The sequence below is a fragment of the Dermacentor variabilis genome, chromosome 3 (genome assembly GCF_050947875.1).
Source record: "Dermacentor variabilis isolate Ectoservices chromosome 3, ASM5094787v1, whole genome shotgun sequence".
NCBI lineage: Eukaryota > Metazoa > Arthropoda > Arachnida > Ixodida > Ixodidae > Dermacentor > Dermacentor variabilis.
Genome location: NC_134570.1, coordinates 77,404,324 through 77,420,939, shown reverse-complemented (window position 1 = coordinate 77,420,939; position 16,616 = coordinate 77,404,324). Strand labels below are relative to the sequence as shown.

At 44.3% G+C, this 16,616-nt stretch overlaps 1 protein-coding gene across 4 annotated transcripts in view; it reads right to left on the bottom strand.

Moving 5' to 3' along the window:
- Nucleotides 1–211: 211 nt before the first annotated feature.
- The window catches only part of LOC142575911 (cytochrome P450 3A41-like), a 39,306-nt gene continuing 22,901 nt past the window's right edge, over nt 212–16,616 (bottom strand). For 3 of the 4 annotated variants that reach the window (XM_075685702.1, XM_075685701.1, XM_075685703.1), the window contains 9 exons: nt 13,268–13,356; nt 12,117–12,262; nt 11,508–11,623; nt 10,231–10,321; nt 7,679–7,836; nt 6,646–6,734; nt 5,846–5,983; nt 3,996–4,158; nt 212–432 (listed from right to left, as the gene is read on the bottom strand). In XM_075685702.1, coding sequence (XP_075541817.1) covers nt 319–432; nt 3,996–4,158; nt 5,846–5,983; nt 6,646–6,734; nt 7,679–7,836; nt 10,231–10,321; nt 11,508–11,623; nt 12,117–12,262; nt 13,268–13,356 — 1,104 coding nt within the window. In that variant the 3' untranslated portion in view covers nt 212–318. Of the gene's footprint in view, nt 433–3,995; nt 4,164–5,845; nt 5,984–6,645; nt 6,735–7,678; nt 7,837–10,230; nt 10,322–11,507; nt 11,624–12,116; nt 12,263–13,267; nt 13,357–16,616 lie in introns of those variants that run through there. The other variant, XM_075685704.1, reaches the window with a different exon arrangement.

Genomic DNA, 16,616 nt, shown 5'->3' with positions numbered 1-16,616 from the left:
CTTCACTAGTCATCCTTCTTCACAAAATGGAAGGGCAGTGATTTGTTTTTCAACGTGTCAGCTATTCGTCGAGATTGCACCGGCAGCCACAGTCATGAAAGCGTGGGTGGGGGGGGAGGGGGGCTCGCAAAGAAAGGTTTGCTTTAATAAAATAAAATAAAGTGTCCCGAGGTTGAATCGAACCATTGAGTAGTGCCGAACCAGCTGGCAATACGTTGTGGAGTTTTGTAGTATTGCATTTTATTGTGTGAGCTTCTGGTTCTCTTCTAAGTTCGCTTAAAACACGTCGCACATGACGAAACATTTTCATGTTTACATTCAAACGGACTCGTCGGTCAATTGCTTTCTTGAAGTGCAACGTAGAATTGGTCGAAGAATAACTGGGCCATCGGGACTGTGAAGGAGTTGGCAAGGTTTATACTTCAGAGGTAACTGCAAAGAACAAAAAAAGAATATTGTAACCAACAGTTACGACAGCCGTTTCTATGAAAACTAATTTATTCTGGGCGAACCTGTGCCCGTCAACCAAAACGTCCCTCGAGCTTCGCTTCTTCGAACGTCGTTCTCCTCTGTGTCGCCTCCTGTCGCGTGCCAGTCCGATTCTCGCGTACGAGCCAAGGTAAATATACCTGGTAGCGAAGCTTCTATAGGAGCCAATACATTCAAAACATGGCGGCCCATCGGCGGTTCATAAAATCCCTTGATAATTTGAAAGTAGCGACACTCTTTGAACTCTGCCGCCGCCGTGCGACCTCCTCGCCTCCTCCTCCCCTCTTGCGCGTTTTCCCGCGGCAACAAGTTTTGCCCCCGTTTTTCTGCACGACGATTGGTCTCCCTGCCATTGCCCTTGGAAACGCGGGGATCTTCAGTTTTGCTTCTCTTTTTCTTTTTCGTTTGCGCCATTTTCCTCCTGAGCACGGCGGGCTCGGCGCTTTAGCTCGGCGTCGCGAACGTTGTACGCTGTTTCCTGCTCTATGTGCTAGCGCTATGGCGGGCTGTTGACATATAACTGCAGCAAGAAGCCTGAAGATGGTTATGTCGTTTTTAGGATATGACAAGGAAAGCGTGACGGCTTGCGCACGAAGCAGTGCCTGCATGACATTGGTCGAAAGAACTTTGTTCCGACAAAGAGCAACGTTGTTTGCGAGCTGAGGCGACTTTCTTATAGCTCGTAGCAAAGCATCCCGTAATGCTGGGTTTTTTTTTTTTCGTTCTCCCGGCCTGCTCACCAGCGTTTTTGTGGTGGTTGTTCTCAGGATGCTTAATATTCTGGGGCGGTTCCATCGATTCGCACGTGACTAACTGCTGTTATTCAGTCGGAAGTGCAGCATTATGGATTCTGCTTTGCGCCCTGAAAAATTTAGTGGCGAGTATATTGGTGGTATTGCAGGTGATGAGCATTAGCAAGTCAACACTGAGTTATTTCTTTAAGTTTAAGGCGAAAGGCTCTAGATCTCTATGTTTCAAGGTCACGTTATAAACTGGAAGTATCACGTGGCCCAAGGAAGGCCGGAGGTGACCCAAAGCATGTCCACCCCTGTATAAGAAAATGCTTATCAAAGTTAATTAATGAATCGTTAGTGATTGACATAAGGTGGATTAGGGAGGATTAAGGTTGATTAGAGTGTATTAAAGAAGATTAAGTGGAATAGAGTGCATTAAGAATGATTAAGATGCATGAATAAAGATTAAGGTGGGTGGAGGAGGAATAAGGCGGAATATGGTGGAATAAGGTGGAGGGTTGATGAAAGGGTATTAAGATCGATTAGGATGGATTAGGGTGGATGAACAAGGGTTATGGAGGATTAAGGTGGATAAAGGGAGATTGAGGGCAATAATGTGGATTAAGGTGAATTAGGGTTGGAAAAGGAGGATTAAGACCGATTAGGGTAGATTAAGGTGGATTAGAGACCATGGAGCTGGATTAGGTTTGATAGAGGTGGATTAGGGTGTATCAAGGTAGGTTGGGACTTTATTCCACCTTAATCCTCCCTAATACACGCGAATTCATCTTAACCCAATCACTAATCATACATTACTTTGCTAATCATTAATCATCTCTTATACTCGTCTGCACATGCTTTGGTTCGCTTCCCGCCTTCCTTTGGTAACGTGATATTTTCCGTAGCTCACAACAGGACCTTGAAACAGGTCTAAGGCTTTCCCTTAATAAGCCACACACAAAGGAATGCGTCGCAAGCAATACTAGATCAGACGCACGAAGTAAAACGTCTGATCATGTGGCGCAAAAATTGTCTGGAGTGTAGAACTCGCCTCAAAGCTCCCTTTATATCTGTATAGCCCGTCCATACGGCTCTAAGAAAAAACCAACCTCCTCATAAACGTTGCCTCCAGCATTATCGATGCTGTTATTGGCATTTCTCAAAATTTTCAATCCCACTGGGCCGCGCAACTGGCCCAAAATAACACGCCTCCATAGAATCCTGCGGCCTGTCCGCTGGAGCCCATGAGACTCCAGCGGACAGGCCGCCCCCTCTAAGAATGGGCGCTGAAAATAAATGCATTTATAAATAATGATAAAATGGAATAAACTTGAATTTCCTAACCCGTCACGAATATACAAAATTGACAAGGAATTTTATTTTCGTTGCATGAATCTAACTGTGTCTCACTTGAATAAAAAAAAACGCTTTTTTTTCTTTCCCAATGTTTGTTCCCTCCAAACATAGTCGCGCTTCAATCGCTGCTCCCATAACCCCCCTTGCTGATATCGGCGACAATCGGTACTGAACCTCTTTTCGCCCGAAGCTTCGCGACCTACTTGGATCGACCTTGCACGAGCCGCCGGTTTGTCAGCATGGGCCCAGCGTTGCCTTGCGGTGCTTTTCTTGACGCTTGCGGTGTGGCGTCTCTTTTAAACGCAGTTGGGATGTGGCGGTCGTCTTTTGTTCTCAATGCAGGCGGCAATATAACAGTTAAGCGTATCCGGCATAGTGTGGATATTGGTGCACGTGAAACTTCTTTGATGCACTTGTTTGTGTTAATGATAATTGTATAAATGCTTAGTGATGTTACATTAATGTAGATACTGTGTTAGGTATGTATAAATGCTATTTCGATGACATAACTTGTGTTGGAGCAATGAAAGAAAATGAATTAGGCTAATTTATATGTTTCTTGATCGAATTCAATAAGCCACACGAGTTAAATAAGGAGCACACGGGCAAGACGGTTTGCATCAGCCTCTCAATGTCGACACGCTGTTTGTGTCACGGTGCAGGAAAAAATGCAAACAGGAGTGCATGTTCTCAGAAGTACGAAATGTGACGCCTGACGTCTAACGCGTCTACAACCCTTGCAAAGTCATGATTAGTAGGATTTACCACTCGAGACGTTGGTAAATGTTCTTTGAGGTCGCACTGAACCATACAAGCACTCCTTGAGACCTATGAACTAACGTCACTAAACGAGTTATTCCCATGGAATATCCTTCAGTTTGTCCCAGCTATTCGTCGCATCTCGCAGCTACACCATCTTTCTTTCGTCTCCACGCCTCTCGCCACGCCGTGGCACAAGTGTCCTGCTCTACGCCACTCTGAAGCTCGAGAGACCCCGCTCTGCGTCTACGCAGAAAACCAAAAAAAAAAAAAATTTGGTTTTATATGGGGGCCCGATGGTTGATAGAAATAACAACGACAACATTTATTTTTCGGTTTATTCGAACAGGACTACAACCATCGGTGACGCAAAGGAATAAGTTCAATTGGTTGTGGGAAAGTGAAATAAACAGTGCTGGGCATTTGTGTGGAACTTTTAAATGAGCAACACGACTTGCACAGAGGGCTCTTTTATCGTAATTTTCTTCTGGTTGTGTCCTATGTTTTCATCGCGTTGACGTTTGTGCTAACCGGCCCAATATAATCTGCTTTGGAAGCAATGTAAGGTCCACCAGTTAACGAAATGCAGTTCCCCCATTTATGACACCGACAATTCCCACTTCGAAGAGCGCTCTATCTCAATTTTCATTTACTTACCATTGTTTCGGGGCACGTCTCAAGTCTGACGCGCCGAAATATACAAACTAGCGATGTCTTGGCCTGAAGCATGCCCAGCCGCATGCCGACACAGTTGCGTGGTCCAACGCCGAAAGCCATGTACGTGAAGGGTCTCAAGCTCTCCTTGTTCTCCGGTAGAAACCTTCCCTTGGCGTTAATAAAGAAAGAAAAAGGTGGAAGTCAGTTAACTTTGCGGTTACTGCGCGCAACATACACGAAGACATACCCTACTAAAACAGTCCTTGCAGCCTTTTCACGTGAGAAAGACCAGCCCTAATGTTCGCACTGAATATACATTAAAGATTATCATACCTTGACATAAGACAACTGCTTCACCCATACAGTAGCGCTGCCTCTGTTTCCCATCAAGCGAAGGTACGTTTAACCACCCTGCGCGACACTGTCCTCAATGAGATACATTAATCCGTTTGTATGTTGCGTTTTGTGGTGCGCGTTGTGTATCAATCGTGTGTGCCTGTAACGTACAATGAACATACTGTTTCATTTCGAATCATTCCTATCTTGAGTACCACGGCAGGGATGCTGTGAGCAAAACTTCTACAAGAATTATTAAAGTGCTGTTCTTCCTCTCTCTCCTCTCGACACAGGCCAAATGAAACTCCTATCACACCGTTTTACAAGCCCTTAATTGGTGCTCATATGCGCATTGCGAAATCACCGCTTTTCGTATGAATGCAGTCTTCCGCGGTCACGTGTGGTGCAGATAAAGTTATCAGGCTCGTCGATCGGACAGCTCATCTATACAACCTTCTCGGTATTTGTAGACTAGCTGCACACCGTGCTTTGTGCAGGGGTAACGCAAGCCTCGCGCTTTATATTTTAAGCACGGTTATGCCTAGCATAACAATTCTTCTGGTCTGCGAGCCACTCCGCTTTAAGGGAGTGGGTATATACCACTGCTCCAAACCACTGAATTGTCAATAGAGAGATTTATAATACGGCTACAGGAATTCTGGTGCCCCGAAATATACGTGTCGTCATCAGTGTGTATGTGTGACTGCAAGCGGTGTGTGGGATTTACATAGGCCGCGCTATTTTCCTAATGTAAATAGTTACACAAATCTTGCCGCTCAATCTACGCCGTGAAAACAAGGCGGCTGCCCGTCGAAATGATGACTTTGGTCTCTAAATGTCTTCTAGCAAATTCCTGAGCGATTCGCATGATATCCGTAAAAGATGAATTATCATGTATATACTATCGCTTATTAAGTTTCTATCATCTCGCTGAAATTGCAAGGATTGAAATATAAATCGCTGCCTACTTCGAGACGGAAATGGAAGTACAGAAACTGTGCTGACGTTCCTCCCTTGCGATTAGTCGTGTTTTGAATCTCAATAATTTCGAAAGTCAAAAGGCTTGCCCAGCGCGACAACTGCGTAGTAGTGTAACCAGTGTTCGCAAGTGCCATCAGTTCAACGTACAGCTGGTCCTACTGGCAGACTCCTGTTTTTCGTCGACATTTCGTTAGAGCGTTCTAATGCTTTATCATTGAAGCAGTTCGTGCTAACTGCGCTGTGTAACAACGGTCGCAAGATTTTAGTAGACTGACAGCGTAAGCAACGTATACAAGGGGCATTGGCTCTTCCGAGCCGTACCAAGTACAGCCGGATCACAGTTGTCTCTGCTGGTTTATCTTGAATGTCTAAGACTGCCTCTATAACGTGCAGTCAGGCATCGCGTCATGCAAAGATGAAAATATTCCCCTAAGATGATCAGTCCAGAATATGGGCCCTTGACAAAGACAACATGAAAACGCCCTAGACCACACAAAGGCAATAACTATAAGAAACACCACACAATATTGCACCTCTCTGGATTGAACTTCTCGGGCTCTGGGAAATACTCCGCGTCGTGGTGGATGCCCGCCAAGGGAATGTCCACGCACATGCCTGGCTCGAAGCGGATGCCGGCCACTGAAGTCTCCTCCGTGCACAGGCGCATATTTCTGCACGTAATAACAGGTTGGAAAAACATCAAAAAAGTAATTATAATTTCTTAGTTGAACTTTTTGGGAATCAAAAATGCAGTTTGAAAAGCTCCTCAAACCTTGAAGTTGTGTTTGTCTCTTTTTCTCTCTTTCTCTCTCTTCCTCTATATTTCTTTTTTGACTGCAGATAGCGCTCCTCTACGTATGCGCATTGCGCTGCTCTTCACTTTTGCCACATTTCACGAAATTCTGATGGGATTTATGGAGCGTGGGGTGGTCATAATATCTAGGCACTGATTATAAGACCTATAGGCACCCATGTATTTCCCTCTCGCTCTCTCTGTTTGTGCCGGTTTCGCGCTGTTCATTATTGTTTATTGAACACTCTGGACAAACGCGCCACGCTGTTTTCTGGTTCGGTTGTGCCAAGCTGGGTAGCATTTTGTCTTCTAAATGTATATTAAGATTTCAAATGCAGGTGGTGTTTGCTCCTGCACATAAAATTTCTAAACGAAAGCAGCGATGAGTAAATGCCGCACTCATGTGACAACGACATCGAGAAGAGTAGCAAGAATGTTTAACGAGATGACTTCTCTGCGTGTGAGCGTTGCCAGCATGAGTGAAAAGCGTGCACCGCGGCACCTTGTGGGAATCACAAGTCACGTTTGAGTTGAGCTCACATGGAATCGGGTGTTTCCAGCCGAAGCGCCTCCTTGATACAAGCGTCCAGGTAAGCCATCTGCTGCATAGCTTCGTACGTAACTCCACCCTGAAAAAGAAATCCATATATACATATATATATGTATATGTTGCCACCATATAAATCCAACAGGAAATTAAGCCAAGGAAGTCATAGGGGCCATTAGCTGTGTTTGAAACAGAACAGTGAAAAATAATGAAGAAAAGGGGAACGCGTACGAAAAGATTACTTGTCGCCCGTGGGAGACGATCCCACAACCTCGGCATTACGCGTGCATTGCGCTACCAATTGCGCTACTGTGGTAGCCGTCAATCCATTGATCCGGGTATTTACGCGCGCCAGATTTAGCCTCGCGAGTATTAATTAGCCAGCGCCACTCAGAGCAAGGCGTCTGGCGGTCTCCATGCCGCCAACTTCCCAAACAATAAGTGGGGGTCCTTCGAAGCGTCCAGAGCTGCCGTATTTGTCGAGTACCCGGCTAGGAGCGCGCTTGCATAACTATTTTACCGAAAGGAACCCGGCGGCAGCACTTGTCACCTCCCCCAGCAGCGGCGGATGCTCGACTACTGCTGCAAAAATATGGTGGGAGTAGGGGCATATATCTCTATAAATCTCTATAGGACCCCCTTTGGAGATGATGAGCCATATAAAAAACCGAACGCCAGGTCGTGGCAAATCTGCAGACATGTGAAAAAGACGGTGCGTTTCCGCCGGCACCACGATTCGAACACAGTAAGTCCTGCAAATGATGCGGCGTGTATATATATATATATATATATATATATATATATATATATATATATATATGCGTGCACATGCACGTGCTTGAATCCTGTACGGGTATATTTCTTACTGCCATATAATTCCTGCTAAAGTAGAAGCAATCCGCAATTCTTTTTCTTTTTTCGTTTCGTAAGGTCCATTGACAAATAATAGTGTGCGTATACATTTGAGACTAACCCACTTGACAGCTACATAGATTTATTTATTTTTTCTATCCACAAACAACTCACCTCAGACAAAGCTGCATCTATTTCGGCAATGACTCTGTCCTGGAAATGGGGATGGAGAGCCAAATAGTAAGCAGTAGTGGTAACAGCCATGGCGACGCCTTCCACACCACCGATGAAAAACTGCATCCCGTGGGCTGTTATCTCATCCAACGTCATCTCTGCAAAAGTGCTTTCTTAAATATGCGCTTTCTTTTCCCCTAAAGCACTTTCACGCATCGCGCTTCAATGTCCAAAAATTAATGGTCTCCTATTTATGCGGTGCACAGCATTGGCAATATGCTGAGTGGAAAAGAAAGATGAAACACGCGTTCCTTTAAAAATTGTGCATTTTCAAGTTTCAAGCGTAAAAATTCAGACGCATGAACCACTAGAAAACTCTCCAACACATTATAGGGAAACTCAGTTGTTAACTTTTACTGTACCGTTTTTCACCACTTCAACCCGCCTAATAATCTACCAGCCTGAAATTTTATTGTAACGTAAATTTAGTACACTCATTATCTTACTTGAAGATATAATTAAACAATTGACTGGGTACTGTAAAGTAAAGTTGACACACTCCATTTTTTTTCAGTAAACTTTCACTGCAAGGAATGTCCAAGCAGAATCTTCGAACTCGTATGCAATCAGTGTGTGCGTGCGTGCGTGCGTGCGTGCGTGTGTGTGCGTGCGCGCGCGCATCATGATTGCCTAACAAAAATGTTTCACATGAAATTAAGAAGAAATATAATAACACGTAGGGCAAAATAACGCAAGCATACAAATGAGCACTGTAGCCCCACCGCTAGCGCATCGCAATTAAGCAGAAATTGTTGCGCCTATGAAACGCAGCTGTCGAGAAAAGAACAATGTTTGCCTGGTGCAATTTCGTTAGATGCGTTACAGCGCGTTTTGCCATCAAGTCTGCGTCTTATGACGCGTTTCAACAAACTCACTATTAGCGCAAAGTCTCGAAACTCCCATGTGTGAGGTCATAGTAGAAGTCTGAATGATCACGCGTTTCTAAACAATGCGCCACATTGTGACCGATGATAGTTATCGCACTCATACTTTCGGCACCGCACCCTTTGTAATAAAAAACTATAAGCAACTCACTTCAGTAGTATGTTGTTTTGGAGCTATAAGATTCTTTTTTTTTTTGGATACGAAGCGCTGATTTCGGCTGCTTCATTCCACCCGCACCCGCCGGCCAGCAAAGCAGAACATAGCACTGCTACACAAAGGTTCAAGCTCGAAATTGAGGTTTAAACAGCGCGAAAAAACAAGGACACGAGGAAACAAATACCACAGACAAGCGCTGTCTGTGGTACTTGTTTCCTCGTGTCCGTGTTTTATTCGCGCTGTTTAACTTCAGTTCTAAAAATGAACCAACTAGCCCTCATCAAGATCTTACTAATGCAAATTTCAAGTTTGGCTTGCCCGGCAAAGAGATTCAGCCGATGCTGATAATGATGTCAAGCTAATTTTAAAATTTCATATGCCTTTGCATTATTCTAAATCTAACTTAAGGAAAATTTACATTCCCGTCATGGTTCCTTTACAATTTAGCCTTTCTTAAAGGACTGCTGTTGCAGACTTAAAAAGAATAAAACAGACTTCTTCTTTCCGCACAAATAAATATAAAAATTGCGTTCCAATTCCCTTAAGCCTTGTCTGTCGTGTGCGCGACAGGGCAGTCTCGACTCATGAGCACCTAATCTATGTAACATGACGGCCATCAGCTAGCAGGCTTGTTTTTGGGGCTACAATTGTGATATCTTTTGGACCTAGGACGAAATCTGCTAGAATGACATCGCTGAGCAGACACAACCGCCGAAAATGGAAACGCGTCAAGAGTCGTCAGTTTTTGATATCTTGATAACGATATGCGCACTATACCGCGTATTTCCCAGCCACCTGTTCCCAAGGGAATGCTTTTTCGTGTGTACAAACGGCGGAGGCACAAAGCGAGATTAGCACAAGCAGACCTCACAGAAACTATTTGGTCGGGTAGACGCGTACGAGGAAATTCTAAATAAGTTCGCCGATGCTTATTCATTTAAGCTTGCGCTTTTAACGCTGTTATCAACCTCAAAATAGATACTTTTATACCGAATCTGTTAACCTGTTGGTGGTCGGAATTTATGGCGTCCATCCGTGAACAAAAATAATCGTCATCAGCAATTGCCCGCACCCCCTAAGCAAGCAAAAATGCAATGGTTCCTTCCCCTCGTATTGCAGATGCTACGAGCACTCGGCCAAATGCAGCGTACAGTGCATACATGCATTGAAATCACCCATACGACATACAGAACAGCATACGTTTCAATTAACAACAAGCTCAAAACAAGCATCCGAATCATCAATTAAGCATTGCGTACCCTATTCAGCAGTTGTAGTGGTGGTTCTGCAACAGCTTGGCTGACCATCCACCACCGCAGGGCCGGGAGGATGGGCTTATTTGTAATATAAATCTCACCTTTAACCCCAATATTTTGACACAATTAAGATATGTAAGAACAGCCTGCAATTTATTGATGAAGTTTCCTGAGTACAAAAGGAGGGCTGCTTACTTCTTTTTATGGCGTCATTCTGCGTCTTGTCTTCTGCATTTTCCCATTCGTAGTCGGCGTCCATGAACAACTGAAGAAAATCGTCTTCTTTCTGTGTGGGATTGTTTTTAAAGCGTGGAGAACGTTAATTAGGAAGCATTTCGCCAACCTCGGGCGTCATAATGGGAAGGTGCCATCTAGGGTTGCAGAGCCATCGCCACCAAGTTAACTAAGAAGGCACGCAGTGAGCTCCAAGGAAGTAATCTTGGGGACTTCCGAATATTACATGTTAAATAGCTCCGGATACCTAAGGCATGCTCTTAAATAGCTATTATTAGTCACTTGCTTCTGCTATTCTGTGTAATATTTATCCTAACCACAGATTAAATGCACTCGAGCGTATTAAACATACGGGTGGTATGTTCTTGATGTGATATGCAGTGTCTCGGTTTTAAGCATGCGTAAACTGTGTGTGAACGTGTTCTCTATTTCTTAACTTTTCGTTTGCAGCACACATCGTAAGTCTGTACGTTCAGACATACGAGGCGATTCGTATCCGTTATTCTGAGCAACGCGATTTTTTTATGTGAAATATGCGTAAAAGCGTTCCGACTATTGTTTTTTTTAATGATATTTCACATTTTTAATGGCAACCCTATGTTGCTATTTCCCGTGCAACTAAGCGGAAGGCAACAACCAGCCCCAACAATTATGCACATTCCTACACATCAATTCAGGAGAAGAGCTAGACTTTCATTTATTCGCAAGAAATGCTGCCTTCAAACTCGTCTACCGCGGTTTTTAGTTCTCCATACTCTCCCAGTAACAAGGGCGCCTTCACGCTAATAGATGTCGCGCCCGCGAGCTGCTATAGATTCACTCGCTGTCGCACATGGAAAAGTATTCGCATTTATTGCAGTATGGCACCGCCTGCCAACGTTCACGAGACGCCATGTGGACTTTAATATCGGTGCTAAAACATCCCAGTATAATCAGATTCAATACAACAGCAATTGATTCTCTCACATACTTTGGTCTAGCACGAGACCTTGCAAATGTAGCCGAAGGTGTCATCACACAAAAAAAGAAGACACGGCGCTTGTGGAGTCTGCGTCATCTCTTTGTGTCCCATTTAACATTGTGTTGATAACTGAACCAACAATGCAGAGATTAACGAGCTCATATAACAGAATTACTTATTTTATGAGAGAATGCAGTGGTCGCCATGAACTAAGGCAGATGAACGACAAAAAAACATAATCGCTAAAAAAAAGGCTACATGACCATGAAAGCTTTACCTTGTTCTTTGACTTCCTATCTTCAATCAGGTGCGATACAAATGCCTTGAATATGTCAGTGTTTGCTTTAGGAGGGTAGTCAGGCTGCAATACTTTGTAGATCCTCGGCATAAGAACTGCGTAAACGTCAGAAGATTAAACGCTATATGTAGCATCAATGTTTACATAAGATATTGAAATACCCCGAGCTTGCTGAATACGTTCTGCATAGATAGAGAAAGTGAAAGGACAAAAAAAGCAGGGTAGTGAACCTGGCTTAGCCGGTTAGTTAGCGTGCATTGTAGAAACGGAAAGATTAGCAGAGAACTTCATACCACGTACGCGCACACAGGCAATCAAACATCAGTCGTTCAGATGGGATGGTGAATCTAAAAAAAAAACAGCAGGAACTGCGAGGTACTTCACGTTAACGCCTGATTGACATTGACATTTAGATGGTTATATGTCGACGTCATCTCACACCCACAGAGCAGTCTAACGGCAGTTTTTAAGCTGGAAGACAATCTGATGGCGAAATTTGAACTTAGAGAAATCAAACGAACAAAATCAATCGACCGATAGCGACAATTTGTTCTTCTTGCAAGTATGATAACAGCTTCAGCAACTCACATAGCATGACAGCCTTCCAGCCGGCCATATTCATGAAGATGGCACTGAGAGCTTTCATCAGGGGGTGATCTTTATCGTTCTTGCTGTCCAAGTCGACACTGTAGTTCAGTGCAGCCGTAGTGTCCAGTGAGGCGTTGTCGACCAGCCTGCAAAATTTTCGCTACCTTTCTGTATCGCAAGGGAGATACTCGTCGGCAGCCCAGCAGGGCCCCACTTTCTAATTATTACACAAACCAGTCAATGAGGAGGCGAAAGCGGGCACACTGCGCACCCAATTGTGTGAGCGCAAAAGCGCTGAAAAGCATCGCGGTGTGCGCGGGACCCCAGTGCCACCCCTCTGGATTCGCAGGTGAGTGGCACACAAATAAACTGATGGTCACTTCCAATACACTTGCTTATTCATGAGTGCACGTAATCGTAATCGTTTAGCCATCGTTGTGCGCGACGAGGCCTGGTGAACTCACGACGCAAAGGAGTACTCGTTGTTATGCAGTCAAATCCGATCATAATGAACAAACTTATGTGCTAAAATTATTCCGATATATCAGGTAATTCGATCTACCAGAAGTCGCCTACAACGAACTTAAACGGAGTTTTCTGTTGCGTTTGTTCTATAATTAGGTATTTCTCGAAGGGAAAAGAAGTCAATCAGAACTCAATCCACTGAAGACAAAGCTACGCTTCAGTAGTTCTTGCCTGTATGCCTTGACCAGCTCCTTAACTTCACTTATAATGGTGACTCGACAGGATCTCGCTTCAACACGCTTCTGAAACGTTTCAGGCGCGCATTCAAGCAATCTCGCACACATGCTCGAAAACTAAAACGATACATAGTAAACAATAACGTAATTCACTTGCATGCTGCGTTCACAGCGTGCTAGAGTACTTATGGCGCCGGCACCTACTGCCCCGAGTTCAATATATTTAATATCCAGCTCGTATTAAAAAAGTTATTTCAGATGAATATCGTTTATTAGGCTTCCCGTCTTCGACATGGAGAGTAATTCGCTTTATGCGAGTTGGTTACATCTGAATCCCACTGTAGCGCACCTTAAGATATTCAATAGCCGCTTTCCATTAACCAAAAATCAAGCCGCCAAATCTGAATATTGGCGTACATTGTGAGACTTTCAAAAAGTTTAAAAACTTACTCGCTAAAGTTTAACGACTTGTTCTCGATGGCTGCTGTTTCGATTCGTGACACCATTTTCTCAGCGACGGTGTTGATCTTGATCACAATCTGCAATTTCCATGGCGTCGTTAGGAGATGGAAGATCGAAGCTTTCTTTTTCGTGAAATATCGGCGCACACATCTGAATGTCTATTCGCCTGCGTTCGATTTTTTATCAGTGCTTAATTTGATGAATTCTTGTTGCTCATGTAAAAGGACACGTGGAAATATTCCTGTCATTTACGCATTTGCTTAAGCACAATGTGTTTAAGAAGGGCAGCGGGAGCTTTTTTTTTGCGTAGCTATAGTCTATGTATACCTTCCTTCAACAGTATCCATGCTCTAAGGTGGGTTTGGGGAGCGACGTTTTAAATTGTCGTGACATGTACCCCTTGTCTGCTCCTGATATGCGCATATCATCGCCGTCTACCATGACCACGGCATACGTATGTAGACGAGGTTAAGGCCACGTGCTGTACATGCTTGCAAGGTATTATTTGGCTGGTGAGTATGCTATACTGCTATTTTTTGCAATATGAAAAAGACAAACGAATAGACAAGACAAATCACCTGACTATTCGACTGCCCTGTCTTTGCGCTGAAGATATAGCACTATGTCGAAACAATTTACCCAGCAATACATTCTTGCTGAGTACGCTGTGCGTTAAATATGATAAGCGCCGAGAAGGCGATAAGATTAGGTATTCTGACGGACGCAAAAACTCTTCTGTGATAGTTAATCATGGGGGCACTTTCCTGGGGGAGGGGGGGGTCAAAGAATAGTAATTGAGAGAACCTGTGTAGTGTGCACAGTGTTAAATTCACTTGTGGATGCTATTCTCTGTGCATGCGTAAACGGTAAACGAAACTCGCGCGTTCGTTAAAGCATCACGGCAAAACAACAATCGATAAGTATGGAGCGATAAGACTTTCATCAATGTTTATGTTTGGCGCTCTACGAGTCTTAATCTTATTCTTTGCCCGAGCGATACTTTTACAGCGAAGCTGCTAGCCTCTATCTGGTCGGGATTCTTCACGCCTGCGTGCGCGACACAAAAATATGGCACGATCCCGGAAGCAGTCCAAAGAAACAGAAAGCGCACATTATGCTGCTTCCCCAAGAGGCATTGCATGACGTTATCAGGCGACATCACTTCACGAATACGTCATCACTTGAGGAAAAGTTTGACATGATGACGTCGTCAAAGGACGTTATTAGGCGATATCATAACGTGACGATTCCGTTATCACCTAACGTAAGGTCTGACGTAACGACGTCATCACGCGACCTTTGATGTGATGAGGTCATCATGCGATCTTTGAGGTGATGACGTAATCACATTTAGTCACTAATGTTAAAAGTGACATCACCAATTGGTCACGTGGGTTTTGGTACCATCGCATAATAACGGCGGATTTTTCGCTTTGATGGCCATATAATGATTTAATATTTATAAAGAATACCTCCCTCAGCGGTTGAAGTGGCAGTTTTCCACAGCTTTGCTGGACATCCGCTTCCGGAGGGCCGGAATGTCGAATTATTTTTTTCTTAGAATCATTGCTGGTGCGTAATAGCTAAGAAAACGAAAATGCTAGCAGCGTTTACGATGAAGGTAGCATGAGGACTGTTATATTTCAGGATCGAATAAAAAACTAGGGAGGACGCTTAGGCTTCGCCTTTAAGAAAGATCCCTTACTGCTTCTCACGCTTCCCGACAACAGTAACCAACGTAAACATAATGTTTACGGGGAAACAGTGGCGGGGAACGCTATGCGCAAAGGCGTGCTTTCTGCAGAAACGCGGCCTCTTGCATCGGCCGCAGGATGGATGGATGGATGTTATGAGCGTCCCCTTTGGAACGGGGCGGTGGGTTGCGCCACCAAGCTCTCGCTATTAAAGTGCCTAATGTCCTACCCAAGATAAAAAAGAAAAGAAGAAGAAAAAACACTGAGCTCCCACATTCATATTTTCTGACCCGCTATTGCGAACTTTGCTTTTGTACGTCTCCGTTTCTTGTAGTTTCCCTACTTTTCTTCCACCAATCTTCCAATCACCTCTTACTAATGTCTACTGCGGACATGGTTACTTTCCCCCTGCTCGCTGAACCCAAGGGCTTCAAGGAGGCCAGTGGTGCCCAAATCGATCGCTGGGCAGATGTCTTCACATTCTAATAAAACAGTGCTTCATCGTTTCCCTAGCTTTTCCGCAGCATGCACATGCTTCTTCTTCCTTCTTTTATCTCGCTTTATAGGTGCATGTTTAAAGGCATCCTGGGGCCCCATAACGTAAAACTATTCCAATATGTTTTTATTCCAATCTCGTGATGTCAAATTTGCGTAACCACCTACGCAAGCACCAGGCGATCACCCGCAGGGTTGTCTGAACAGACCAATCAAACGCTCTCCTAATTCATAGGAGGTCACTTTTGTTTGCTTAAAGAACGAATAACATTGCCTACACTGAGCGGCTTGTCGTATCTAACTGGCTTGGAAGAGGCGGGGAGAACGCTCAAGAGGAGAGGGATTAGATGATGGGGCAGAGCCAGTGCACTGAAAATTGATAACTAAATGAAGGGGGTGGTGCAGGCGTCTGCGATCGGTCCGCTTTCCCTTACTTAGTTTGGCATGCAACGTATGTTTAAGAATGAAGCTAAAACGGATCTTCAGCGAAAAAAGAGTTGGCCTAACGAGTTCGTAAACGTGCCAAAAGTGCTCGAAAATGTTACACGACCACGCAAGAAGTTTCATTATACGCAAATAAACCCATGCTCTCCGGCAGATGCGAGTAGCCAGCGCCTGAGCGATCGGTGGCAGCCATCTTTTATTCCTTGCGGAACGGGGCAGCCTGCGGCTATTCAGAATAAAATTCAGTTTTGTTCGGCATATTAATGCATCTTTAATCCGTACACGTCACATTGACGCGGTGAGTTTTCGCCGTTTTGTGACATCGCGTGACAGGCAGGTGAAGTGGGTGCACCCCGAAAACTTTTGAACAATAGCCGGGGGCTAAGGGCGAAAAGGCCTCTAATCAGAAATAACTGGTTTTCTTTTTTCGGTCAATTCATGCATAATCAGTGTTTACACATCATATCAGATTGGGAGGTATTGCGGTCTCCGTGGCGTCGCGTGACAGACAGGTGAAGTGGGGGTGGTCCGGAAAAGCTTTTTGACCAATCGCGGAGGGCTGATAGCAGAAATGGAATAGAAAAGTGTGAAATAGTTTTACGTTATAACGCCCCTGATCTCGCTTTGAAGAGTAATGAGCTTCCCTTTGAGTTATGATAAATTGTTTCCTGATTTCGTTTTTTTTTCTCTTAAGTAGTTACTCA